Source organism: Pteronotus mesoamericanus, unplaced genomic scaffold (genome assembly GCF_021234165.1).
Source record: "Pteronotus mesoamericanus isolate MK-2021 breed Mesoamerican mustached bat unplaced genomic scaffold, CSHL_Meso_final scaffold_85, whole genome shotgun sequence".
NCBI lineage: Eukaryota > Metazoa > Chordata > Mammalia > Chiroptera > Mormoopidae > Pteronotus > Pteronotus mesoamericanus.
Genome location: NW_026555329.1, coordinates 35,435,994 through 35,463,757, shown reverse-complemented (window position 1 = coordinate 35,463,757; position 27,764 = coordinate 35,435,994). Strand labels below are relative to the sequence as shown.

The 27,764-nt window shown below is 37.4% G+C and overlaps 2 protein-coding genes across 3 annotated transcripts in view; one reads left to right on the top strand and one right to left on the bottom strand.

The window, feature by feature from the left end:
- Window positions 1-10,620, top strand: part of DNAJC2 (DnaJ heat shock protein family (Hsp40) member C2) — a 32,361-nt gene extending 21,741 nt beyond the window's left edge. Inside the window, exons 6-17 of one of the 2 annotated variants that reach the window (XM_054564140.1) lie at window positions 69-149; window positions 1,258-1,323; window positions 1,816-1,907; window positions 1,984-2,105; window positions 2,520-2,669; window positions 5,635-5,723; window positions 5,797-5,866; window positions 7,351-7,535; window positions 8,319-8,419; window positions 8,543-8,650; window positions 10,126-10,280; window positions 10,521-10,620. In XM_054564140.1, coding sequence (XP_054420115.1) covers window positions 69-149; window positions 1,258-1,323; window positions 1,816-1,907; window positions 1,984-2,105; window positions 2,520-2,669; window positions 5,635-5,723; window positions 5,797-5,866; window positions 7,351-7,535; window positions 8,319-8,419; window positions 8,543-8,650; window positions 10,126-10,280; window positions 10,521-10,595 — 1,294 coding nt within the window. In that variant the 3' untranslated portion in view covers window positions 10,596-10,620. The other variant, XM_054564138.1, reaches the window with a different exon arrangement.
- Window positions 10,608-27,543, bottom strand: PMPCB (peptidase, mitochondrial processing subunit beta). Its single transcript, XM_054564141.1, has 13 exons — window positions 27,413-27,543; window positions 26,312-26,452; window positions 25,269-25,355; window positions 24,771-24,900; window positions 17,288-17,486; window positions 16,608-16,687; window positions 14,612-14,724; window positions 13,597-13,740; window positions 12,623-12,783; window positions 11,425-11,510; window positions 11,263-11,351; window positions 11,049-11,124; window positions 10,608-10,956 (listed from the first exon to the last, which is right to left on the bottom strand). The coding sequence occupies exons 1-13, from the start codon at window positions 27,518-27,520 to the stop codon at window positions 10,892-10,894; spliced, it is 1,479 nt and encodes a 492-aa protein (XP_054420116.1). The 5' UTR covers window positions 27,521-27,543; the 3' UTR covers window positions 10,608-10,891.
- Window positions 27,544-27,764: the final 221 nt, after the last annotated feature.

Below are 27,764 nucleotides of genomic sequence, written 5' to 3'. Positions count from 1 at the left end.
TAAATTCATTTATTTGTTGAATTTTTGTACCAAATTTTTTGAATCGAATTTTACTTTTAATATTTCAGATGGTCAAATAAAAAAAATGTCCCTGAACTAGGTGATATGAATTCATCATTTGAAGATGTAGATGCGTTTTATTCTTTCTGGTAAGTGAATACACTGATTTTATGATTTTTTTTTTTAAAGCATAAGTATTCAGTAAGTACTTGACTGACTGTCCATAAATTAATTGAGGTACAGAAGAACCTTCACTGAGCAACAGCAGTTTTTCAGAAATTAATAAATATTTTCACATAACGCTGTATTATCTCCTATGTGATATTTAGACTTTTAGAATTTTTAAATGTTTTCTATTCATCGGATTTCTAGATATCAAGCATACTATAGTGGTATAAAATGGAAATTGAGAAGTCATTTGAATTGAATAAAAATAAATACACCTTCACTTAGCTACCTTGCTATTAAAAGTACTTGGGTATGTGTGGAAGAAACAGTACTGTTTGTCTCTATAACTAATTTCTTAATTTTTAATAACCACAATATTCAGTGGTTACTTTATATGTGCTATATTTTCTCATTAAGTATCTGAATTAAGTAGCTGATAAATTAAAACAAAATCACTGTAAAACAAAAGTGATTAAATTTAGCTCTATCAGTTGTAATCGCTTTTATCCTCAGAGGATACAAACCAGAGATAAACAACCTCCACTCTGTTACTTTAAGACTGGACAGACTAGCAAAGGTGGAGGCAGGGAAAACTTAACAAGTCCCCATCAAGAGAGAAACGTAACAGAAGAGGTATGATTTTGACCATAGAAAATGATAAGTATATTTTAGATTTTCATACCAAATGCAATGTTATTTAAAAAAAGAAAAGCCCTGGCTGGTTTGGCTCAGTGGACTGAGTGCCAGCCTGTGAACCAATTGGTCACCAGTTCGATTCCCCATCAGGGCACATACCTGGGATGTGGGACAGGTCCCCAGTTGGGGGCACGTGAGAGGCAACCATACATTGATGTTTCTCCCCCTCTCTTATTCCCTCCCTTCCCCTCTCTCTAGAAATAAATAAAAATAAAAATCCTAAGAAAAAAAAAAGAAGAAAGACTTGACCATAATGTTAATTCAGCACCAAAAGGGAGTGGTGGAACCCATGAAAATAAACTAATCCACTTGCCATTAATGTTTTTAAAATTATGTATCTCTAATTTTAAAGAGTTTATTGTTTTTGTTTGATTTTACTTTGTCTGTCTACAGGTATAATTTTGATTCTTGGAGAGAATTTTCTTATTTAGATGAAGAAGAAAAAGAAAAAGCAGAATGGTATGCATATAAATCATTAATAAAGGAAGATATTTGGTTGACTTTTTGGTATTTGGTATGGTGTAAAAATATACTACGTTTCCTTTTATATTTTCTCTTTGTTTTTTTCTTTTTAAATGAGTTGTAATATTTTGAGACCCCTCTTCTCATAAGTTAAGCTCAATGAGGCCAGATCAGTAGTCAGTTAAGATGTACTTAAGAAAATGTCAAGGAATAGAATTGTCCAAAAAGCTTAATTTAGCAAATTATTTTTCTTCTGGTTGCTTAACCCACATTTTATTTTAGTTTTCCCTGAGAAATTTGTTTGACATAAATATTCCAAAAGTTATTAGACCGAATTAATTATAAGTAGAATCATTCTTTAATGTTAATAGTGATATAGCATGATATAACATTATAAACTTTTCAGACATTATTTACATATAAACTTATATTACACTTTTAGTCATATCTATGAGCAATATTTTATTTCCAATATTTTCTGTTTTATAGTCGGGATGAGAGGAGATGGATTGAAAAACAGAACAGAGCAACAAGGGCACAAAGAAAAAAGGAAGAAATGAACAGAATAAGAACATTAGTTGGTAAGTATAATTGATTTTATTTAAGTTATTTAATTAAATGTTAGAAATTCAAAAGATTAACTTTCTTTTCTGGTAGATAATGCATATAGCTGTGATCCAAGAATTAAAAAATTTAAGGAAGAAGAAAAGGCAAAGAAAGAAGCAGAAAAGAAAGCAAAAGCAGAAGCAAAACGGAAGGAGCAAGAAGCTAAAGAAAAAGTAAGATGACATTTGATGAAGTTGGACTTAAAATGTTCATAAAATCTTTAACTTTCAGATCTAGTTGAAAAAGTATGATCTGGAAGCAGAGTAGATTAGGTGCTACTGTGAATGAATCACGAGAAGCTGTACAATTGATGATTAGAGGGATTGATTGTCCTTACCAGTAAACTTTTGAGCAAAAACATTGATGCCGTATAAATTTCTTTAATGCCATGCTTATTTCTAATATGTCCCTTTTATTTCTAATAAGTGCCTGTAGAACTGTACCATTGCTTTTCCCAGTTCAACTTCAGTCTTCAAAAAGTTTGATGTATCATCTTACTTTTTTTACTGAGTTTTTTTAAATAAGATTATAGAGCATTTAGGAATTCTAATTTTCTTATTAAAATGACTTTATTCCCCATTTTAAAGCAAAGACAAGCTGAATTAGAAGCTGCTCGATTAGCTAAAGAGAAAGAAGAAGAGGAAGTTAGACAACAAGCATTACTGGCAAAGAAGGAAAAAGATATCCAGAAAAAAGCCATAAAAAAGGAAAGGCAGAAACTTCGAAACTCATGCAAGGTATGTCAGACTGACTGAACAAACAAGATAACAATAAGCAAATTTGCTGATTAAACTTCAAAATATTTCTTTTCTTATACCATGCAAACATAATTAAACTGTTGTACACATTTTGTCTCAAAATGTAAATGTTTTTAAATTCACTTTCTAAAAATTACACATGTGCATATTTCAGTATGCAACTCTGATTTTTTTTGTATAAACATCATGCCATTTTCAAAGCTAAGAATCTTATTTAATATTCTAATACTTGGTCTATATTATTGTCTCCTTGATTATCTGAACAATGTCTCTTTATAGTTGATTTATTCAAGTTAGGATTATAAATAAGATGTTTGCAAAGGCTTCAGTTTTGTGTTGCCTAATTGTGTAAGAGGCTCCCTATCATCACCATCTTTCCCCTCTTCTTACGTTGGCATTCATTTGTTAGAGAAACCATATTAATTGTTCTGATAATGGGCCACAATTTGCTTTTGGCTCGTTGCTTCATTAATTGTGCAAAATTAATTCTTACCTTAGAAAAAGTTACTTTAGAAGTTAAACCTTGGTGTTTTCAAGGATTGAAAAGCATTTATTTTTATATAAAGGAATATCATTTGGGTGAGTACTGATAGTTTGCATTCAAATGTATTTTTCACTTAAAAGTATTGATCAAAAAACCCAAGAGTTTTCAAATGTAGTTTTGTCCAAGAGATGTTCTTACAGTTAAAGTGATAGAGGCAAAGACTAGTATTATTCCTTATCAGAAAATAGGAAATATTTTCCTCCGACTTTACCTAGAAGATTGTTTTGAGAAGGATGCAGTGTATCATAGTGGTAAAGAGCATTGGCTCAGGGAAAGCTGCCTGGGTTCGAAGTCATTCTCTACTTACTAGCTGTGGCCCTCAGGATGTTGCCTCAAACCCCTTCGTTCCTCAAGTTCTTCACCTACACAGTAACTGAAATAATATCTAGTGATAGAGTTGTGAAGGTTAAATGAGATCATTTACATGTAGTGCATTTGACAAAAAAATGTAAAATCAAAAAACTTTAAAAGGCCAATTAGAAAGTAAAAAGCTTGAGTAGTTCTTAGAGGTGATGCATAAATGGGGTTAAAAGTTCTGGCATTGGGAACTTTGTTTTATTGCCCCTTTCCTGCATGCATTCATTTATCAAATACCTGATGAGTACTTACTGTGTGGCAAGCAGTTATAATTTATGTGGATATAACGATGGCACAGCCCTTGGCCTTGAAGGAATCTGCTGGTAAATGATGGAGAATGACAAACAGCTATTTCTAACACTACAAGATGAGTAATAGGATGAGAAGGTACCAAAAAGGTAGTCAGGGGAAGGCTTTCTGGATCAAGTAGGATTTAGTCAGGTAGAGTAGAAGGTGTAAGGGATTAGCAATGAGAGGAGTGGGGTTTAATGAATTAGAGGTAGCTCAAGAGGTAAGGAGGGGCCAGGTCTTGAAGGACATTATATATCTTGCTAGTTTAAATCTGATGCCAAATTGAATTTGGTCAGGATGCTGAAAGAAGGCTAGTACTAGAGAAACCAATTAGGAATCTTTTACCATAATCTAAGTGAGAGTATTATGGCATGAACTAAGGCAGAGATGGTAGGAATAGAAAAAGGTAGATGAAATGAACCAATATTTAGGAGGCAGAATAGGCTGCTACCTGTTGAGTATCAATTATATGTTGGAGGTAGTAGAGGGGAAGTGAGGGTTAATATATATCATGATTTCTTGTATAGAAACCTGGCTGGGTGACAGTATAGTTCAGTAAAATAGAAAACAGAGGAAAAAGAAAATGCTGGGAGATGATGATTTCAGTTTTGGGCCTGTTGAGCACAATGAGATACTCAAATGAAGATTAAGTGATGAGGTGTACAAGTCGGGAGTTCAAGAGTGGGATCACCCGCATCTCAGTAGCACTAGAAACCCTCGTGAGTAGGTGAGATCACCCAGGGAGACAGTACAGTGAGGAAGGTGGAGGATGGAACCCTGGCAGACTCCAGTACTAAAGGCACTGGTAGAGGAAGAGGAGCCTAAGAGAAGTGACCCAGACAGGTAGGAAGAAAATCAGTAGTGCTTTTGGAAGCCTAGGGAAGTATGAATAGTAAAAGATGCATTGGAACCTTAGGGAGAGCCAAATTGCATGGATTAAGGAAACAAAGAAAAGTGAGGAATGGGAAAAATAAGTGTCAGCAGCATGGGAAGTACTTTTCAATTCTTGTACGTCCAGATACATAACGACGTTCCATTCTAAGCATAATCTTTAGTTAATAGAATTTTCCTAATACCACCTATTCCTTAACATACTACCTTTGTCTTTAGTTTCAGTAAATTTGAAATTTCCAGCCCTGGTCAGGTGTGGGTCAGTTAGTTGGAGCATTGCCCTGTACACCAAAAGTTTGCAGGTTTGATTCCCAGTCAGGGCACATACCTAGGTTGTGGGTTTATTCCCTGGTTAGGGTCTGTATAGGAGGCAGCGGGTCAATGTTTCTCTCTCACATTGATGTTTATTTCCACCCCCCGCCCCCCTTTCCTCTCCTTCTAAAATCAGTAAAATATGTCCTCAGGAGAGGGTTAAAACATAGTAAAATAAAATTTCCAAGAAATTTTATAGTTCAGCACACGCTCCTTAGAATAGGCAGCTTAACAGAGGGATTTTAATTTGTCATACAAGATTTGATTAAGTGGTTCTCAGAAGAATCATTCTGACTTTTATAATATCCACAAGGCCTGCACCATCACCTTTTCTGTTGTGTTCTCCCACCCATTTGGTAATACCTTTTTTATTGCTATCAGGTCAGAAAAAGCCCTGGGAGGTACCTGAGAAGTGTGGTTGATGGTCAGAAGGCCATATTACTCACCTCATGAACCTCTTGAGAACTTCATGCTTTTTAATTGTGTTTATGGATGTATTTTTGAGAGTCAGTAGATACAAGATGAAAACGTTTGTGTTTGTGCTTTTAGACCTGGAACCACTTTTCTGACAATGAGGCAGAGCGGGTTAAAATGATGGAAGAAGTGGAAAAACTTTGCGATCGCCTTGAATTAGCAAGGTATAACTACAGAACCAGCATTGAAATCTTCTCCTGGGCTTAGGATAAAGCTTCATCCCTTTTTTCCCCTTAGTTTACAGTGCTTGAATGAAACACTCACATCATCTACAAAAGAAGTAGGAAAGGCTGCTCTGGAAAAACAGGTAATAGAAGAACATAGTGCTCCTACTTGTGTTTAGCATACATTTCTGCTTATTGTATTGCTTTCACCTCAGTATTTCCCCACCTAACATGTAAGTTACTGTGAGGACAAAAAGGGCATTTCTCTTTGGGTCCCCCACTCTGCTTTACTTACAGTAAGTGGTATTGTTGATTAAATCACATTTAATGTGTATGGTTAGTGTGTAATGTTTGTGATATCCTAGCACATTATTCATAGTTGTTTTTTTTTTAATCATTCTTAGAAAAAATACTTGTTTTGACTATTCCTTGAGCATTTTTGTAGGATAATTTAGAACCAGAAGATATGTTTGTTCAGTCTAGTCTACACCCTTTATTTTACAGGTAAGGAAGCAGGCCCAGAAATTCAATTCATGAAACAAACATTAGTACCTACTATTCATAACACTGTGCCTAGGTGACTTGTAAAAATGCCTAAAAGGAGTTCAGCAACAATTATGCTGAAAAGGCCTAAGGACCAAATGACAGAGGGGCCCAAAGTAAATGCTGTAGGTTAGACAGGAAGAGCCAACCCCAGGTCAGAATGGTCAAGGAAGGCTTAGTGCAGGGTGGAGCCAGCCTGAAAGGATGGACAGTGTGAAAATGAAGGTCAGGGCAACAGCATGAACTGCAGAACACAGGCAGCAGTAGGAAGTTAGGGGGAGATGTAGATGGTTAGGAAAAGTAGCGCCAAGTTTAAGCATGTTTTTAATTCCACGATGGCTAGTTCCCATTACTGCAGATCTTTGTGTGGAAATGGGTTACCATTGCACTATTAATCTGCCATTGGCAGGCAGGATGTGTTAGGTAAGTGTAAGTGACTACTTACAACTGTCACTGGAAGCCTTGGACTGGGAGAGTGATGTTGGGAATCATTGGAATTGTTGGGATTTGGTGAGTGGTTCTGAGGAATTGCAGTGAGGAAAGGAGTCCAGAATGACCCTAAGAAAGCAGCCCACAGAAGCAACAAGGTCAAGTAAAGGTTTCCTTTTTTTCACCTGTGCTATGTCTTGTGCTGTGCGATAGATTGTAAGTGACATTGTAAATGGTAGAACTTCAAGTTAAAACAGAGGCCACTTTACTATGTTGTTAACCTTTTTGTAGAAAAGCAATTGAAATTATCTGCTGAAAGAGTGGGTATGAGCTTAAAGAGAGGTTTGAAATGGCCTTGTGGGTGAATAGCCCAGTGACTGGAAACTTGATAAATAGTGTGCGAGGCAAATAGAAGTCACACGATGTAAATACAAGTTCGGTCAGGCAGAGGGTGGTTCTTTGTTCCTTAAGCAGAGCTTGGCAGCTCATAAGCTAGAGGGACAAAAAAGCCAGAATGATGATGCCATTTTGGGGTTGCCCTGGGTCATTGTCAGGATAATACTGGGAGTTGAGAAGAACCACAGACCCCACCCAGAAAGGGAGTGTAGAGTAGCAAGATGCTTAAGTCCCTGACTTACCTATTGTATTTGTGTAGATAGAAGAAATAAATGAGCAAATTAGAAAAGAGAAAGAGGAAGCTGAGGCTCGTATGAGACAGGCATCTAAGAATGCAGAGAAATCAACTGGCGGAGGTGGAAATGGCAGCAAAAACTGGTCAGAAGATGATCTGCAATTACTAATTAAAGCTGTGAACCTCTTCCCTGCTGGAACAAATTCAAGGTGCTGATTTTAATTAAATTTCTCTTCAACACATAACTGGAGCCTGGAAATAATGTAGACAAGCATCCAAGTAACAGCATTGGTTATAGCAGGAGCTTCCAGAGATAAGCTTGAGTCTAGACTGCCTTCCACTAAATTCTGTGCCACAGTGGGAAGTATGAAAAGCAGAGTATATTTTGAACCTACTGCTCTTGAATAGCTTACACCAACCCACACACAACACACACACACCACACACACAGCAGATGCTTCATCAGTTTCTCAGGAAATTAAAAATTATGAGACAAACCTTGACTGTTACGTTGGCTTAGTCCAATCACGGCTTGTATTAGGGACTAGAGTTTGTGTTCACAATCTTAATCTGCTGTTGCTTGCCACCTCAAACCTGAGTTTATTGCAGTTTTGACTTTAGAACTTAAAGCAGCTTTAGAAATCCAGGCTCCCTCATTCTATAGATCAGGAAACTAAATCTGTTTTCGGAGTCATTTATCTCCTTAAGTATGTGTACAAATGGTGGGATACACAACTGTGTGCTTTTATTTCCACTGATTTGTACACAAAATTAATAACGTTTTGTAAACTTGAAACCAAGATCATATAGTTGATTTATATACATGAAAAGCAAAAACTATAGGCAATAGTGATCATTTAGACCACTAATTTAGAGCTAGGTCTATAGATTTATAGCTAACCCTTCTGCATTAAAAATATAGGATCATTCGGGTTTTTGTTTTGGAGCTGCTTTTTTTTTTTTTTTTTTAATTATCCTATCAATTGCTCTAGATGGGAAGTTATTGCTAATTACATGAACATACATTCTTCTTCTGGTGTGAAGAGAACCGCCAAAGATGTTATCAGCAAAGCAAAGAGTCTTCAAAAACTTGGTGAGTCATAGTTTTGCCAAATCAGTTTCTTTGATACCTTGAGTACTTTAAAATAATCTATGCAATGTAATGAAAGACTAAATGAGATGATCTGTAATATATTCAAATTTTTTCATTCTTCAGACCCACATCAAAAAGATGACATAAACAAAAAGGCTTTTGATAAATTTAAAAAAGAACATGGAGTGGTGCCTCAAGCAGACAATGCAGCACCTTCAGAACGATTTGAAGGTAATTAAATATTATCTGTAAGTAGAAAATCCTAGCCATGTATCCACACTATGTGAAGATATACAAGACCTGAGGTCTATGTTCAAAATGATTGGGAAATAAAGTGTTTGGCAGACTGGAAGATGTACAGCAAGCATTTTAGGACAGTCATAAATTTACTTAACACTACTGAGAACTGCAGCTCTTCCACAGTGCCATTAGGGGCGGGCGTGTGCTTATTTTGTTCACCAGATTTTATAAATCACTGCTGAAGGCTATTGGGGCAGTTGAAATTGGATAGGTTTACAGACCTATCCTGACCGAAAAATACACTGTAATTGTCTAAGAAAATATCCTTGGTTTTATGGAAGAACTTAGAAATAAAGGGGCAGAATGTGTGGTTGGGAACAAATGAAGAGTATAGAAGAGGAAGCAAGTATGGTAAAGTGTTCATATGTTAGGAGTCGGGGTAAGAACATGCAGAGATTCTTTATATTCTGCAGTCATTTCAAAATAGAAAGTTAAAAACCATTAGGGTGCGGAGATTGTCTTGGCTATTCTAGCTAATTTGATTGCTTTGGACCAGTGTTTCAAACTGTAAATCATGACCCAGCCTCCCTAAGCCTTCTTCATAAGTGGGTCATGAAGTATGTTTAGTGGGTCATGAACAGAAGATACGAGGGAGCATTACACCTATTTTATGAGTATTTTTTTGTGAAACTTTTGTCATGTATGTGTGCTGTGGGATGTGACATTTTTTGAGTTTGAGAAACTTTGAAAAAGTTGTTTCACTTCATGCATTTGTGAGCCACCAGCCCTTTCTCCCTTAAACGAAGTTCATCTTGGATATGCTTTCCAGATCACAGTTCCAACTATATATTTTGGGATTAACTAATAGCCTTGACTTTTACATGTTAACCTGTCCCTGCCCTCTAGTCTTAACAGTCACACTTTTTCTATATTCCTAAGATTGATTATCCCAAAATTTCAGTTTGAAAATATTGACTTACAATGTTCTATAAAGAGGAAAAAAAATCATCCTGAGGTTGCAAAAATCAGAGGTGATTTGGGCGGCGCGGGGGGCGGGGGGGTAGTCTAGGTTGGGCATCATTTTAGCTCTTTTAAGATAAGCAACAAAATGGAAGTTCAGTACACCTGGAGGGGCCATTCTGGAGGGCCTTCTCTTGCTTCCTTATGCCTTCCATAAAATAGCATACAACATTCAGGCCTAAGCACACTGTTCTCAGCTCTTTCTTCTCAGACTTGTTTCCATGTGGGAGGCAGCCAGTCTTCTTTCTGTGAGGAGAGGTCACCCTGTGAGGGCAGGAATGTGGGCATGACTCCTTTTCACCTCTGATGGGTTTAATGGACAGTCCCTCTCTCTTCAATTGCACCAGTAAACAGCTAGCTGGCACCATTTTTTGAATAGGGTCAAAATTTCTTTTCTTTTTAAGGATGAATACTCTGTTGTGTGAGTAAAAATTTTTCTTAAACAGGTCCATGCACAGATTTCACCCCTTGGACAACAGAAGAACAGAAGCTTTTGGAACAAGCCTTGAAAACATACCCAGTAAATACACCTGAAAGATGGGAAAAAATAGCAGAAGCAGTGCCTGGCAGGACAAAGAAGGACTGCATGAAACGATATAAGGTTGTAGATTTTTTTGAGTTCATAGACTTAGGCTTATTTCAATACCACAGTAGCATGGGCCAAAGTTACAAAGAAATGACCAACCTTAGAGCTCTTTCAGAGCTCTGGCAGACAGTAAAAGCAACCTTTTCAGTAGTGTCTTTAATTATAGGCTTATCCAGTTTTAATGTTTTACATACATACTTATACCACACACTAGAAATGACTGCCAATTCTAAATAACACCTTCTCCCTTCCTAGGAACTTGTCGAGATGGTAAAAGCAAAGAAAGCTGCTCAAGAGCAAGTACTGAATGCAGGCAGAGCCAAGAAATGACTTCAGACAATCTTTGTTATGTGTGCATTTTTATAATAAAACTGAAAATACAGATTTTCATTCTTAAAGTTACACTTGTGATGATTTGAAACTATGCATTCCAACGTAATTTCTTGGAAATCTACCATTCACTGCAATAGTCTTATCCTTTGAAAGTTTGACACAGTGCTTCATTCAAATTTTCAAGTATGTATGTTCATTTTAATTTTTTTTCTTTAGGGAGTAATAGCTTAAAACTTGCTAGTCTCTGTTGGTTTTATAAATATATACATTCTAATACTTTTATTAGGAGCATTTTAATCACGAAGCCAGCACATGTTATTACGAATCTGGTTAAAATCTGGTAGTTGCTCAATGGGACCTAAGGATTAAAAGGAAGGAAAAAAATTAAAAATGACTAGAAGGAAAATACTTAGCAAACATTCTGTATAGGACAAAAGTGGCAAGGCTTACCAACAGCAGCAATAGCTGGACTCTTATCATAAATATATTTGGTACACACTTCTCGAATTGTCTCGGCATTCACAGCCTGAAATAAAGAAGATACTAACATTCAGAGCTTTTTGTAGTACAGACAAATTCTATACCTGGAATGATAGATTTTTAGCTTTGTAACAAGAATACTTTTACACAAGACCCAGTGGTGTGTAAGAACTACAGTACTTACATCAACTCTTGCTTCAAGCTCAGGGATAGGAATTCTTCTATTATAGCATAACATTTGCCTCCCAATATCCTCACAAATTGGAGTGGAACCTGTTTAAAGAAAAGTGAAGCATTGGAATATAGATCAATCATATGAAAATAGACCTTACATCTTTATTCTTACCATCAAGTTGCAACAACATGTTTGTTTTCAGAAGGTTTTTGGCCCGTGCAACTTCACTTTCAGTGACACTTGTACAGAGTCGTACCCTAAAAACCAATCGAAAAAATCAAAATGTCAAGTCGTTTGAATATGTGTTCTGTGTTAATGACCTAAAGATAACGGTGCCATATCCTACGTATTATACCACAACTTGAATTCAAGTTACAAAAAACCTGAAGTTACTAATGATCCCAGTAGCTAGGCAAAGCTAACCTATACTGATTATTTCCCTGGTATTAATTTCTGAAAAATGATATGACTAGCAGACAGTTCAATACAATATAAAAATAGGCTAACCACATTTTGAGAAATGCTATACTCATTTTGAGACTTAACAAATCCCCCATCTGCTAGGCTCTGATATGCTAGAGGATAGGTCAGTGGATAACTGGTTTCTCTAAAGAATCCAGTTGAGTTTAACTTAAATCTGATAATAATCACATCCCAGTTAGCTACATTTAGAGAGATGTAAGACATTTAAAAATAGTGGAGGTCAGAAAATGGTGGAGGTAAGTTTTCAAAGAAGCTGTGGGCTTTATGCCTGTCTGAAGATACTAGTTTTCAATTACAAAACACTACATTTTTCTTTTAGCAATGGCAACTTCAGATTCATTTTTATAACAACATTGCTTTTCCAGGTCGTATAACTTACAGAGCAATTTTTCAAACTTCTAGTTGGCATTTAAACATTTTAAACTTTTAGGATCTCCTTTCTAAAGTAACCTTAAAAAAAAAATCTTTAAAAATATTCTAAAGTATGAAATCAGTTAAGCTTCACATGAGATTTAGAAGAAATATCTGTGATGTTTAAAAACATGGCTTCTGCTAGTCTTGTTCTTTTGCTTAAATGCTAATAAAATCACAATCAAGCCCTGGCTGGTGTGGCTCAATGGATTGCAGGCTGGCCTGTGGACCAAAGGGCACCGGTTCGATTCCCAGTTTTGGCACATGCCTCGGATGCAGTCCAGATCCCCAGTAGGGGTTGCTTGAGAGGCAACCACACATTGATGCTTCTCTTCCTCTCTTTTTCTCTCCCTTCCTGTCTCTCAAAAAAATAAAGTATTTTTTAAAAAGTCTTCATTGGAATATAATCACCATCAACAGTGTAAAGAGGTAACTAATCTTAAATGTGAATTCTGGGCAAGATTTATATTCTTACCATTCTTTTTGAACAACATGTAGCATATCTGCAACAGTGGCTGGTTCACAAACCATATAGATTCCCCATAACCCTGTATCTGTGTAGGAAGTGTTGAAAGACTGGAAGCTATGGCAGAGGTTGCTGTGACAGGTGAGCTGGGCCAGCTTGCTAGATAAATTCTGTAAGGGAAAAAAATGTCCAGGAGAACTGCAGGTATGTGGATCCACATTACCAGAAAGAAAAATGAGGTATGAGGCAAACAGTGACGGCCCTAAGGGGCTGAGTTTCTCAGTTTTATCCATCAACATCCATCTCAGTAATAAAATAAGACTAAGGATTTGGAATACTTCTCTCACCAGCCCTATGCATTCCGAAAGAAATTCATAATGTAAAAAGCAATGAGTCCCTATAATTAACATAGCAGATGCAACCACTTCTAAAATAATACAACTCAATCTGCAGGGCTCCTGGCTATGTATGCTTAAACATTTGAAATTATATTGCATGTGAAACCTAAGACATGAAATGTGTTTTGTTGAAACCTTTTGAGTACAAATATACACTTTGTATTACAGAAAAGTTAACAGAAACAGTAAAAAGAATTCCCTTTATCCAAACTACCTAACAATTCTTGTATTACCATATTTGTTTTAACATTCTTTTAACATTTTTTTTTCAACTATTTGAGAGTACATGGCAGATGCGATGCTTTTTACCCCTAAATACGTTTTAGTGTGCACTTCTGATAAACAAGGAAATTAACCTCACAGTAATTATTAAAATTAGGATATTAACACTGATACAGTACTGTTAACAAATCCTTCTATTCTTACTCAAATATGGTCAATTATCCCACTAATAAACTTTATGGCAAAAGAAGAAAAAATGTTTTCCTGGCCAAGGATGCAATCAGGATCAATTTATATTTTAAAAGTCAAAATTCATAGTACAGAAGTTCTGTCTTGTCAGTTCAAAAGTTTAAAATCACTTACCATTCCTCCTCCAAAAGAGCGATCCCAGTTGCCTATCAGTGTGTTTGCAACCATAAGACAGATTGTATCTGGATGTGCCCAGCCAACAGCTTCAACAGCTATTGCAAGGTGTGCCAAAGGCATCTTGTCATCTCTCACTCGAATCTATTTAAGATAAAGAAAAAACTAGTTAAGATTACCACTATATAACATGCTTAACAATAAATTCACCAGTCCCATTAATTGCAAAGTTAAAATACTCTCCATGACTCTTGTTTTAACTATCACACTTAATTACATCATGTACAGTCTAATCTAAAAGCATTTCATGAGCTAGGGAACGAAGACTTTCACCAAAAGGTCTCCAACTGAAATAATATAGACATACCCACTAAATGTTTACCTGGTAAAAGAGGAATGCATTATTTCACTGGTAGAAATCAATCTTTTATGTTTGTTGATCTGAATTTTTTGAATCTACATTTAAGCTAATATTGACATAACATGCTATTTCTGTACTGCCAGTGCCAACATCAGGCCTCCTTCCAGACACTATTTTGACACTTAGTTTGCCACATCATTCCTAATGTGGCACACTAAGCCTTTAATGAGGCCTAAAACTACAACTGACAAACAGCAGGTTCTCTGCAAGTTCTGGCTCTGATGGGCAGAAGGAAGAACTTGGCCAAGAATCAACCGAATGTGAAAGCCGAATTTGGGTGTTTTTAAAAATAAAGGATTATTCTTATACACCTTACAACATATAAACAGACACAGTGGCAAATAAAAGCACAAAAAAACAAATAATATTGCCCTTAAAACCTTGCTTCATTAGGAAAAATAGGTGGTTAAATAATATGGAATTGGAAGGAATATAAGCAAATGTCTCCATCCTCTTCCCTTTTTCTGTTTCAGTTTAAGCCTTTGGTTTCTTCCATTTTACTCCTGTTACAAACATGCAGAGTTTGTATACTCATTCATAAATGCAACACAAGAAACTCAAGAAGGCTATAGTAGCTTAGGAGGCTTGCCCTACCTCACTTCCTGTGAATTTGCAGGGAGGCAGAGCTGGTATTTCTCCTTTGTGTGTGGACAGAGTGTCACCAAAATGAAACTTTGCTAGCTCAAGAAGCTCATCATGGGAAACTCCTAAATTAAAGGAAAATATTTCACATATCTAGTAGTAGTACAATCTAAAGCAGTCAACTAACTGCCAAGACCAGTTTACAATAGCTAAAGGTGCTATAACGTGATACAAGTTACACATGAACTATATGCACTCAAAAAAGCATTTGAGAGTATAAGCTTGTACAACATTTTTTCCTTGGTGTTTCATTGCACATCTCTGTCATTCTGTAAAGCCGGGGTCCCTGACCTCCAGGCCACAGACAGTACCAGTCCGTGCCTATTAGGAACTGGGCTGCACAGCAGGAGGTTAGCCTGAATTAATGCTTGCATCATCCCGAAACCACCCCCCAACCCTGGTCCATGGAAAAGCTGTCTTCCGTGAAACTGATCCTTGGTGCCAAAAGTGTTGGGGACCACTGCATAGAGCAACTGACAGTTTTCATCAACATAACCACTGATTTCACAGGAAAAGACAGGGCGGGTTGAAAATACCACGTTCCATACAAAATCATGTTATATTAAGCCCCAGAATGCAAAGTTACTTTTCAAACTTTTTAAAGTAGGGAAAAATATAACTATGAGCTCTAACACTTAAAGAAAGCTGGATAAACAGATGTGTTTATCTCTGAGCTCTGCTATCAGAATTCAAGAGCAAAATAATTTCATCTAATTTCTGAATAAATCCATAGCTATCCAAACACTACTTGCTATCTAAAACTTAAGAAATTACTTAGATTCTGAATCCCTTACTATCCAAACAAACATGGGACCCAGAGTCAACTGGTGAAGGATTCTTAAACCCAAATAGAAACTTACAAAACAAATTCAGGTATGTGCAAGTGGCTTAAAAAATATTGCAGAGATTGCCTTAAATAAAACATTCTACTAGAAAATAAAAGCACAACGTACACCCATATTTTCAAAAAAAAATTTGTGCTGTAAAACATAACAGCGTATGCTGTATGTTTTCAGAATCCTTATATAGGAGAGCCACCTTGGATTTCAATCCAGTGGGTAAAAAAACAAGGAAAATCCTGCTGGTACGAGAATAACAAGCAGAGTGTGAAAACACCGGATCATGCACAGTCACTTGCATGCTTGGATCCCCATTAAACATTTTCATGGTTCCCCATGTGCGTCCCCTTCTCAGTAATTAGTAGGTCTACTGAATGAACAAACAAATGCCTGTTCCATATGCCTGACCAAGAGATAATTTAAAATCTGGAAAGATTCCCAAACTATAGAGCACTATCTTCCAAGTGTCATTGTCTCCCAGTTCACTCATGCCCTTCTCTTGCAAGTAAATTCCATTATGTATGTACACTTAAGCATTAAAAGTCTATACATTTTCCATTAAAAAACTCTAAAGAAAATAGAGGGAAAGTTTGGTTCCCCCTACACAACAGAGTGCTGTATTTTGCTGTGCATAATGCGCACTCACGTTTTTTGTGCATTATACACGGGATTATTACGCCTGTGTTATGTAGTCATTATACCCATGTAAAATACGCATCCTTATTTTTCCCTCAAAATTTGGGTAAAACAGTGCATGTTATACATGGCAAAATACAATAAATAGTTTATAAATACTCTTAGGACAATTTCCAACAGGATCAAACTTAAACAAGCATATCACTCCGTTTAAAAGTTACAGAAATTTGCCCTGGCTGGTGTGGCTCAGTGGATTGAGTGCCAGCCTGTGAATCAAAGGGTCCCTGGTTGGATTCCCAGTCAGGGCACATGCCTGGATTGTGGGCGAGGTCCCCCGAAAGGAGGTGCATGAGAGGCACCGATACACATTGATGTTTCTCTCCCTCTCTTTTTCCCTCCCTTCCCCTCTAAAAATAAATAAAATTTAAAAAAAGTTATAAAAATTTAAATCAACCAAATTTAAATCAACCAACCTCCAGCAGCAGCAAGTACTATCCTTGGCCCCTTATAATGTGTGGTTATATAATCCACTAAATCCTTACGATTTATAGATCTGTAAATGGAATAAGAACAGCAATATTAAAAGGAATTTAAGCCCTGGCTGGTGTGGCTCAGTGGACTGAGCACCAGCCTGCGATCCAAAGGGTCACTGGTTGGATTCCCAATCAGGGCATATGCCTGGGTTGTGGGCCAGGTCCCCAGCAGGGGGCATGCGAGAGGCAACCACACATCGATGCTTCTCACCCTCTTTCTCCCTTCCCCTCTGTCTAAAAATAAATAAATAAAATATTTAAAACAAAAAACAAAAAAGGAAGTTAAAAAGCACAGATTTTCATATACCTGAAATTAAATTAGACCCTAGAGGAAATCTAAGTTAAATAAATATAGTCAGAAAAAGGATATTAGCAACAACTGTCAAAGAATTTCAATTTTTTTACAAAAAAAAAAAAAAAAAAATGATACCATCACTTGTTTATTCCAGAAGTAGTTAGGAGCCCAGACACCTGGGAGTAAGGCGGGGCTAAAGTATAGCTAACTAAAATTTCATTCAGATTATGGGGGGGGGGGGGATTATTTTTTGAAACACACTTTATGAATGTCAATTTTCATAAAATATATTTTTCTCAAAAATAAATCTGAGAATTATACCTACTTGATATTTTCAGTTGGTCCCAAAATTGTTCGTCCAAGTGCAGTATTTTGATAAGCTGTGGCATGAAGATAATCAAAAACAACTTCTTGTAAATTGGTTTCAACTTCCTGCATCTCTCTAAGGATGACTCCACGTTCACGCTCAATCTCTGCTTCTCCCAATGTGCTATTCTGTATTATATCAGCAAGAATTTCTACAGCTAATTGAAAATAAAACATAAGAAACACTAAGAATCTCAATTTTCACTATTAAAGTCTAGTAAACTAGCATCAGAAACCATAATACTATCACTCGATACTGACTAAACGAGGAAGAAAGATTTTTCTATACATTTGATACATGTAAAAAGGCAATACTAAAATTTTAAAAATGCACAATAAAAACCCCTGTGGCTTACAAGAGCTTGGAGAGAATTCCTAAATCTGCCAGAGGTCCCACCAACACTTTATGACTCTACCTACAAGCACTTCAAAAATGCCATGGACATCCTCATATGTGTAAACTGTATGAAAAATAAAAGTAGAAAATTAACCATATTAATCAGAATATCTAAAGTATGTACAGGAAGTTCACATCACTCAAGTATTTACTATCCAAATTCCCACAGCAATGAGGCCGCTACTTAAACAAGTCAAGAATCATCATAATCTATGCCTCCAATGAACCACTTACAGAATGAAGTGTCCTCACAAATATCCTTCTCCACTTTACTTAATCCCCCTGTCAATTCCCAATCTTGTCATTACCAAAGTCACTGATAAAGTAATGCTCTAACAGGGCTGGAGCAGTTAACATTTGAAGAAAAGGACAGGTACCCCAAGAGATATGTATGACTATCAAAGATTAAAAGTGACCCTTGGGAAAAACCAATGAAATCCTCAAATTTTGTACAAAAATGGCCCTAATTTGCAAAAAGCCAAAAATAAATTGAAGGCCAGCATATCATGCTATGAAGCAATTCTGAAGAGGTAAAATTATATACCTCTTCAAAAAAGAAAACCTAATCTGTTCTTAAAGAATTACTATTATATATATAGTTACAATCACAATCTAAATTTTAGTAAATACAAAACAAAATTAGCTTCATTTTCTTTACTATATACTTTTGTTTTAAGTTCACTTTAACAGACTTTGTCTCAGATGCAATTATGTTCAAATACTAAGCACCTCCTTAATTAATTACCTCTGTAGACTGCCCTAAATGACAAAACATATTTCTAGAATAAGCTGGGGCCGAGACCATAGCCAAAGGGGAAAAAAAACCACCTGTAAAACAAAATAAAACCCATCTTTCTGTCCAGAAAAGAGAACCAGAGGCCAAGATGGGTGGAGAGGAGCCCAAAGTCAAATGCGAGGACACTTTGTACTTGTCACAGTGGGGTGCTCATAATGCCTAATGTTTATGATTTGAACGCAATCTTCTTTAGTTATTTTCAATGTATATTTAATACTGTGTTAGTATAATAGTAAATGTATTTAATTTATAAATATACCTATATTGAGAATATAAGATAAGGACAAACAACTTTTTGCCAAGATGGGGACGTAGGTAGATACACTTTGCCTCCTCACACAACCAAAAGGAAGACAACAAAAAATTTAAAAGAAACAACCAGAACTGCCAGAAAATGTGAATTGTATGGAAGTCCAACAACCAAGGAGCTAAAGAAGAAATATTCATCCAGACCAGCAGGAGGCGTGGAGAGGGGCAGCTGGGGCAGAGAGGGCACAAAGCAAGACTGTGGCTGGAGGACTAGGCAGGCAAGGTGGCGGCTGGCAGTCCCATATTTGCAGGCAGATAAACCAGGAGGAACAACTGGGGAGTGAGACAGACTGCAGCAACCCAGGATTCCAGCGTAGGAAATGAAAGCCTCAAAACCTCTGGCTGTAAAAACCTGTGGGGGATGCAGCAGCAAGAGAAACTCCCAGCCTCACAGGAGAGTCCATTGGAGAGACCCACGGGGTCCTGGAACATACACAACCACACCGACCCAGGAATCAGCACAAGAAGGGCCCAATTTGCTTGTGGGTAGCAGAGGAAGGGACTGAAAGCCCGGGAAGAACTGAGCAAGCAGCACTGTTCTCTCTCTGTCCCCTCTGACCCCTCCCCCTACATACAGCACCACAAGGCAGAGACCTGAGTTGCCCCATCCTGGTGAATACCTAAGGCTCCACCCCTTACAATGTAACAAATGCACCAAGACAAAGAAATATGGCCCAAATGCAAGAACCAATCAAAGCTCCAAAAAAAGATCTAAGTGATGAGGAGCTAGACAACCTAACAGATGCAGAGTTCAAAACACTGGTAATCTTGATACTCACAGAAATGGCTGATTATGGTCACAAAATAGAGGAAAAAGTGAAGGTTATCACAAGTGGAATAAAGAAAAATACACAGGGAACCAACAGTGAAGAGAAGGAAACCAGGACTCAAATCAACAATTTGGAACAGAAGGAAGAAATAAAGATTCAACCAGAACAGGATGAAGGAACAAGAATCCATAAAAATGAAGAGAGGTTTAGGAACTTCCAGGACAACTTTAAACGTTCCAACATCTGAATTATAGGGGTGCCAGAAGGAGAGGAGGAAGAGCAAGAAATTGAAAGCTTGTTTGAAAAAATAATGAAAGAGAATTTCCCCAATCTGGCTAAGGTCATAGACTTCCAGGAAGTTCAGAGTCCCAAAGAAGTTGAATCCAAGGAAGCACACACATGATTACATTACCCAAGATTAAACAGAAGGAGAGAATCTTAAAAGTAGCAAGACAAAAGGAGAGAGTAACCTACAAAGGAGTTCCCATAAGATTATCAGCTGATTTCTCAAAAGAAACCTTGCAGGCAAGAAGGGGCTGGCAAGAAGTATTCAGAGTCATGAAAGGCAAGGATCTACACCCAAGATTACCCTATCCAACAAAGTTATCATTTAGAATGAAAGGGCAGATAAAGTGCTTCCCAGAATAGGTAAAGTGAAAGGAGTTCATTATCACCAAGCCCTTATTATGTGAACAGTAAAATGACAACAAACTCACAACTATCAACAACTGAACCTGGAAAAAAAAAAACACCTAAGCAAACTAGAACAGGAACAGAGTCACAAAAATGGAGATCACATGGAGGGGTATCAGCAGGGAGGGAGAGGAGGAAGAAAGGGGGAAAAGGAGATACAGGGAATAAGAAGCATAAATGGTAGGCACAAAATAGATGGGGAGAGGTTAAGAATAGTTTAGGAAATGGAAAAGCCAAAGAACTTACAGGTAAGATCCACGGATGTGAACTAAGGGTGGGGGGGAATGCTGGTGGGAGAGGGTTGCAGGGTGGAAGGAAGTAAAGGGGAGGAAAAAAATGGGACAACTGTAACAGTGTAATCAATAAAACATACTTTAAAAAAAAAGAATTAAGATCAAGCCTCTTACTGATAAGGATGGGTGATTATAAAAAGTTTGGAGACTACTAGTCTAAATAAACATCTAATTATTACCTTATACACAAGGCTTCACTAAACTGACAGGTTAAAAACCTCAAGCAAACCCCCAAAGAGGGAGCTGCTTCAGAGAGCACTTCCAGTTTGAATTCGTCAAAGAGCCCACTTGCTTTTCCACAACCACTCGGAGAGCTGTGCTTCTCAGTCAGCAGCCAGGAAAGAGAAAAAAAAGTCTTCCACTCTCTCTCTTCCATTCTCTAGCCTCTTTTTGCTTTCCCTCCTGTTCTTTGTGGAAAAAGAAAAAAAGGAAAGGAAAAAAAAATCCCTTTAAAGTAGCTTGGCCTAACCCCTTTGTTCTTATTCTCTAATCAGTGCTAGGGCAAAACTGTTTCTAAGGAAATCATTAAAAACCTTACCAATGATCTGTGCAATTCAAACCAACACATCCTCCACTTTTGTTTTTTTTATTGGTCTTAATGCAGAAGTCAGGCTACCATGCAGGTTTCTGCAGGTGATAGGTTTTTATTGTGTTGTGTTGTTTTGACACAGCAACCTGGCACAGCAAATCTGGGTGAGAAGACATGCATTTGAGTCCACAGTAAGCCTCTTACTAGCTGAATATTCCTGAGAAAGTTAAGAGTCTGGTCCTCAGTTTTTACAACTGAAAAGCAAAAACACCTACTTCAATCACTAGTTTCAAATGTGATTACTATACAGATCAACTAAGATAATATGTGCACAAAATATAATATATACAAAAGTACTTAGCCCTGACCAGTGTGGCTCAGTTGGTTTGTCATCGTCCTGCAAAGCGAAAGGTCGCGAGTTCAATTCCCCGTTAGGGCACATGCCTGGGTTGCAGGTTCACTCCCTGGTCGGGGCGCATACACGAAGCAACCCATCAATGTTTCTCTCTCACATCCATGTTTCTTTCCCTCTCCTTCTCCCTCCCTTCCCCTCTCTCTAAAAATAAATAAATAAAATCATTTTTTAAGTACTTGTGTAAAGTCTCATTCAAACAGTATTAATGAAAGCCTATTAGAAATACAAAATCCCAAAGTAATGAAATTAACTACAATTGTACAAGGGCCATAAAAATTAATAATTTCGCCAGTTAACATTAAAACCGCTAAATTTTATTAATTCAACCACTGGGAAAATGTTTCATGTAATAACTTTCCTTTAAGAAATGCAAAACTCTAGTAACATGGTAACTACAACAAACTGGTATGCTGTGCTGTCAGAATAATTATTTTATTTCTACAAAATAAAAATAAGATATATTTTATTGTTACAAAAATCATCTCATAAGTGAACACCTGCTTATTTTGCTCTTGACCAAGATGTATAGTAGCAAACAAGGAATAAGAAACAATGCTCTTAGCAAGAACAAGCAATAAAAGGCATCCAAAATAGAAAGGAGTAGCAAAACTCACTATTTAGAAATGACATGATATTTTTTTATGGAAAACCTTAGAGACTCCATCAAAAAACTTAGAACTAATAAATTTAGTAAATTTGCAGGATACAAAATCAATACTCAAAAATCTGTTGCATTTCTATACTCTAATAACAAACTATCAGAAAAAGAAATTATGAAAATCCCAATTGCATCAAAAAGTATTAAATACCTAGGAATAATTTTAAGGAAGTGAAAGACATGTACACTAAAAACAGTAAGACACTGATGAAAGAAAATTGAAGGCACAAGTAAATAAAAAGATATTCTGTGCTCATGGATTAGAATAGTACTGTTAAAATTTCCACACTACCCAAAGCAATATACACACTCATTATAATCTCTTTCAAAATTCCAATGGCATTTTTCATAGAAATAGAACAATCTTAAAATTTGTATGGAACCACAAAAGACTCCAAAAAGCCAAAGCAATCTTGAGAAAGAAAAAATAACTGAAGGCACCATGCTTCTTGATTTCAAATTATATTACAAAGTTACAATAATTAAAACTTTGGTATTGGCATAAAAACAGACACATAGATCAATGGAATAAAACAGAGGGCCCAGAAATAAACCCACATTTATATGGTCAATCTAAGACAAAGGAACCAAGAATATACATAATGGGGAAATGACAGTCTCTTTTAAATAGTGTTAGGAAAATTGGACATACACATACAAAAGAATGAAACTGGACCACTCTTATACCATACACAAAAATCAATTCAAAATGGATTAAAGACTTAAGCATAAGACCTGAAACTGGCCCTGGCTGGCTATCTCAGTAGGTTAGAGTGTCATCCCAATACACCAAGGTTGCAGGTTCAACCCCCAATCAAATCACATACAAAAACAACCAATGAATGTACAAGTGGAAAAACAAATCAATGTTTCTCTCTCACTTTCCCTTCCTCTTTCGCTCTCAAATCGATTAAAAAAAAAAAAAAAAAAAAAGACCTAAAACCATGAAACGCCTAGAGGAAAACACTGGCAGCAACCTAGGACCTTGGCACAGATCCTAGTGATGATTTTTTTTAATCTGGCACCAACAGCAACAAAACAAAACAAAACAAAAAAAAGGTGGGATTATCTCAAACTAAAAAGCTCCTATACAAAAAAAGAAACAAAACAGGCAACCTATTAAATGAGAGAAAATATCTGCAAATCATACACCTGATAGTGGTTTAATATCTGAAAAATATGAAGAACTCATACAACAATAACAGAAAAACAATCTAAATCCAAAACTGGACCAAAGATCTGAATACACATTTTTCCAAAGAAGACATACAGATGGCCAACAGGTACATGAAAAGATCTTCAACATCAATAAATGTCAGGGAAATGCAAATCAAAACCATAATGATATCACCTTACACCTGTTAGAATGGTTACCATCTAAAAGACTACTGATGGTGAGGATATAGAGAGAGAAAAAAGAACCCTTTGTGCACTGTTGATGGGAATGTAAATTGGTGCAGCCACTGTGGAAAACAGTATTACAACTCCTCAAAGTATTAAAAATAGAACTACCATATATCTAGCAATTCTACTGCGTATTCATCCAAAGAAAATGAAAACATTAACTCATAAAGAAATGTGCACTGCCGCATTATTTACAACTGCTAAGATATGGAAACAACCTGTCAATCAAAGAATGAATAAACTGTTCAACCATAAAAAAAGAAGGAAATCTTGTCATTTGCAATGACATGGATGAAACTTGAGGGCATTATTCTAAATGAAACGAGTCAGAGAAAGACAAATATGGTATGATCTCATTTATATGTGGAATTCAAAAATAAACAAACGAACAAACAAACCCAAGCTCATTGATACAGGGAACAGGTTGGTGGTTGCCAGAGGTGGGGGGTGGGAGATATGGGTGACTGTTTTGTTTTTTGTTTTTAATCTAAATTAAATGACTGGAAGAAAAAAAACAAGTTAATGAAAAGGAAGGTAAAGAAAAAGTGCACTCCAGGATGAGGGTCCAGAATGTACACAAATGCAATAAAGAAGCAAGCAAGGTTTGGTCAAAAAACAAAGCCCAGCAGCCAGCAGGTATAAAACCTGTTCAGATTTATAGAAATAAAAAATCAGGTAACAGGATAAAATGGGGGAGGGGAGAACAGTAGGCAGAAATAAAATACAATTTAAAATGTTTCAGTCCTGACCAGAGAGCTCAGTTTGTTACAGCAGTTTGTTACAGCAGTCCTTGCCAAGGCTGCAGGTTCAATCCTGGTCAGGGCACATACAGTACAAGAATCAACCAAGGAATGCATAAAGAGGTGCAGCAACAATCCAATGTTTCTTTCTCTTTCCCTTCCTGTCTCTAAAATCAATTTAAAAAAATGTTAAACGTTTCAGTGCACAGGTATGGCTCTGGAGTAAGCATTTTTGTATCAAGCATTAGGACCTGGATGACACAAGTCTTGCAGCCTATAAATATTTGATATCATTTGTCCTTTTGGGAGAAAAAAGAACAAAAAAATTTTTCTCACATTTCTGGGGGCTACCCTTTCACAACAGACATAATAAAAACAGTACTAAATTATTTGTTGACTCTTGTGAAAGTTACACATTTGCAGTATAAATAACAATACCTCTTGGCAAATCTTTAGAGAACGCTTTGGCATAATATACAGTCTGCTCTCTGGAGGTATAGGCATTGAGATGAGCACCCATGTTTTCAATCTCAAGCTCCAAATCTAACTGGGATCTCTTTTTGGTGCCCTGAAAGAGAAGAGAAGATAAAAAAGATTGTGATACCTTCCTTTATCCCTCATCTGTTCTAAACACTTCAGACAACAAATATGAGGACATAAGCCTATGTCCGTTTCACACAAGGACAAAATTTGGTTTCTAAAGTACAGTAGGCTTCAGATGACCCTTACATCCAAGAGAAAATCCTTATTTCAACTCTACAGAGCAATTATAAGTCATTACTTCAGGTAATTATTCTAGGGGGAAAAAAGATTTTAAAAATAATAAAAATAAAACATGCTATACTATTGAAGAAGTTCTTCTTGCCTTAGAATGAGATATTGTGCTTACTGTCTCTTTAAAAAATGCATTTTTATAAAATAATTCTGACAACTTGCCTTGAAAGCCATGTGTTCCAGAAAGTGAGCCGTTCCATTATTCTTCTCATTTTCATATCTACTTCCAGCATCAATCCAGAGCCCAACCTTAATGCAACCAAGGAACAATTAAGTAAAGCATCATGTTCTTTCCTTTGGGGAAATGACAGTGGGGCGGGGGGAGGCTCCTTCTTTCTGACAAATGCTTTCTAGTCTTGACACTAGTTTTCTTGATTTCAATGGATTGATAACATATTCCTATGAACTATGAGGTTTAAAAGTCTGGTCATCCAGTAGGCTGGTATGGCTCAGTGGACTGAGTAGCAGCCTGTGAACCAAAGGGTTGTCAGTTCGATTCCCATTCAGGGCACATGCCTGGGTTGCAAGCCAGGTCCCCAGAAGGGGGTGTGTGAGATGTTTCACAACACACACTGATGTTTCCCTCCCTCTCTTTCTCCCTCCCTTCCCCTCTCTCTAAAAATAATTAAAATTAAAAAAAAAATTTTTTTTGATGATCCAGATGGTTGTATGCTTAACTGAGGACCCAGATTCTTTAAATTTATAACTACAGCCATTAACTACAGTATAAAGGACATCAGAAATTATCAAAAACAGGTTCAAGTCCTGGCTCTGTCATATATTAGCTGTGTGACCTAGGACAAAACCATTTAACTTCTCTGAACTTGTTCTTCAACCACAAAAAGGGTGTGATGATGTCTAATACAAAGACCTGTTTTAAATATCAAATAAGACAATATAGTATGTGGGAACAGCTGGCACAGAGATGCCCAACAAATATAACTCTACCATTGTTATCAACATTACTAACAATAAATAATACAATAATAGGCTACCAGAACCAGATGTAGACACTTAAACAGGGTACACATGCATGCATATAGAGGTACCACTGGAAGAAAGATTCACAAATGAGTCACCTGTCAAAGCAAAATAACCACGACTATTTTCCAACCAGCAGCCAACCAGAAAGCTTAGATTAAAACCAACAATTTGCTCTCTCCTCATGAGAAGTCATTCAAACAGTGGTCGCCTGAATCACTTACTGTGCATGTTGAGAGCCCAGAATCTTCAGAGGCCACTCTGAGGCCGTTCTCCAAACGTGTTACTCGTGTTTCAGGAACATTCAGTACCACTTGTGTAGCAGCCTGTGTACTTCTCAGTCTGTTCCCTCCAAAATATAACAACTGGTTGGAGGTGGAGGGGTGGGAGGGAGGAACCGAAACACTTCATTATTTTGATAGTCAATGTTCATTAAAAAGCCAAATCTATCTCAAAGAGACTCTCTACACAGTACTCTTCCCTCCTTCCTTATCAACCCTCTCTTAAAGCCAGAGACATGCTTACAAATAAACTGCTTTTATTTCAACAGCTCTCCTAGAAATGTTTAATATTCATTATAGAGGGAACAAGCAGGAGGGACAATGCCAAGAAAGGGAGAGAAAAATATAAAAATACCTATACACAACGTAGAAATGAGATTTAGGTTTTCACTGCTGGAGAATAGCAAAAAGTTTTGAAAAACGTAGAAAAAGAAGACAGGAAGAAGGGTAGATGCTCAAGATATACACTGGCTGACAGATTCGTTGACTATGGACTATTCGTCTGTCCGCAGTTTTTCTTTTATTTTATACAAATGTTAAAGTCGCACATACCTTGGAGGAACTTAGAAGCTCTCATGAGAAAAAATGTATATACAGACAAAATTTTCCTTCAGCTACCCCGGGGCTCGCAGGAAGCCCAGCTGAGAATGAAGTTTAGTCTTCGGCAAAAACAGAACTTCGGGGACAGAAACCACCTCACTTACTAATTTCCTCCAACTTACAACCACTGTGTTTCCAGTAATCCACGCGTACTCTTTATATAAGACTCCTCAGTAAGTGGGGATGAAGGGACCGGTAACCAGAGTCATCCCGCAAGTCACTGACAGGTCACGCGCAGCGGGTGACCAAAGCCAGCCCTGCCTCGCAGAAGTTAAGCGCCATGCGGGCCCCTTTGCGGAGGCCGGGCCCAACCCACTGCCGGGGGTGTGCTGCGCGGACGCCGCGGACGGAAGGGCGCCCGTGACTCAAGTTCGCCGCAGAGAATCCGGCCGAAAAGGCCGGGCCGGTCCCGGTGGGCACCCAGACAAGTGGAACATAGCTCACCCGTCTAGCAGCACCTCTGACCAGGAATCTCTCGGTGAAACCCCAGAACCGTGGCCGCGCCGCAGGTAACAGCGCCGCTCGGACTGCAGCTATCGCCGGCGCCGCCATCTTTTCTGTGCACTGGTGGAAGATGTACTTCCGAGGTCGTGACCTGACGGGTGGTCACAAAGGGGAAAGAGGACACCACCTTGTGGCAATGACGGGAAGCGGCCATGGAAAAAGGAATCGGCCTCGGCACGGTACTGAGCGGTCGTCTCCAAGTTATAAGCATCAGGAAGTCTGTAGAAGCGCCTGTACCATCAGTTACTTACATCGCATCGTCTACGGGGAGCAAGGCACAAATGTGGAAGAG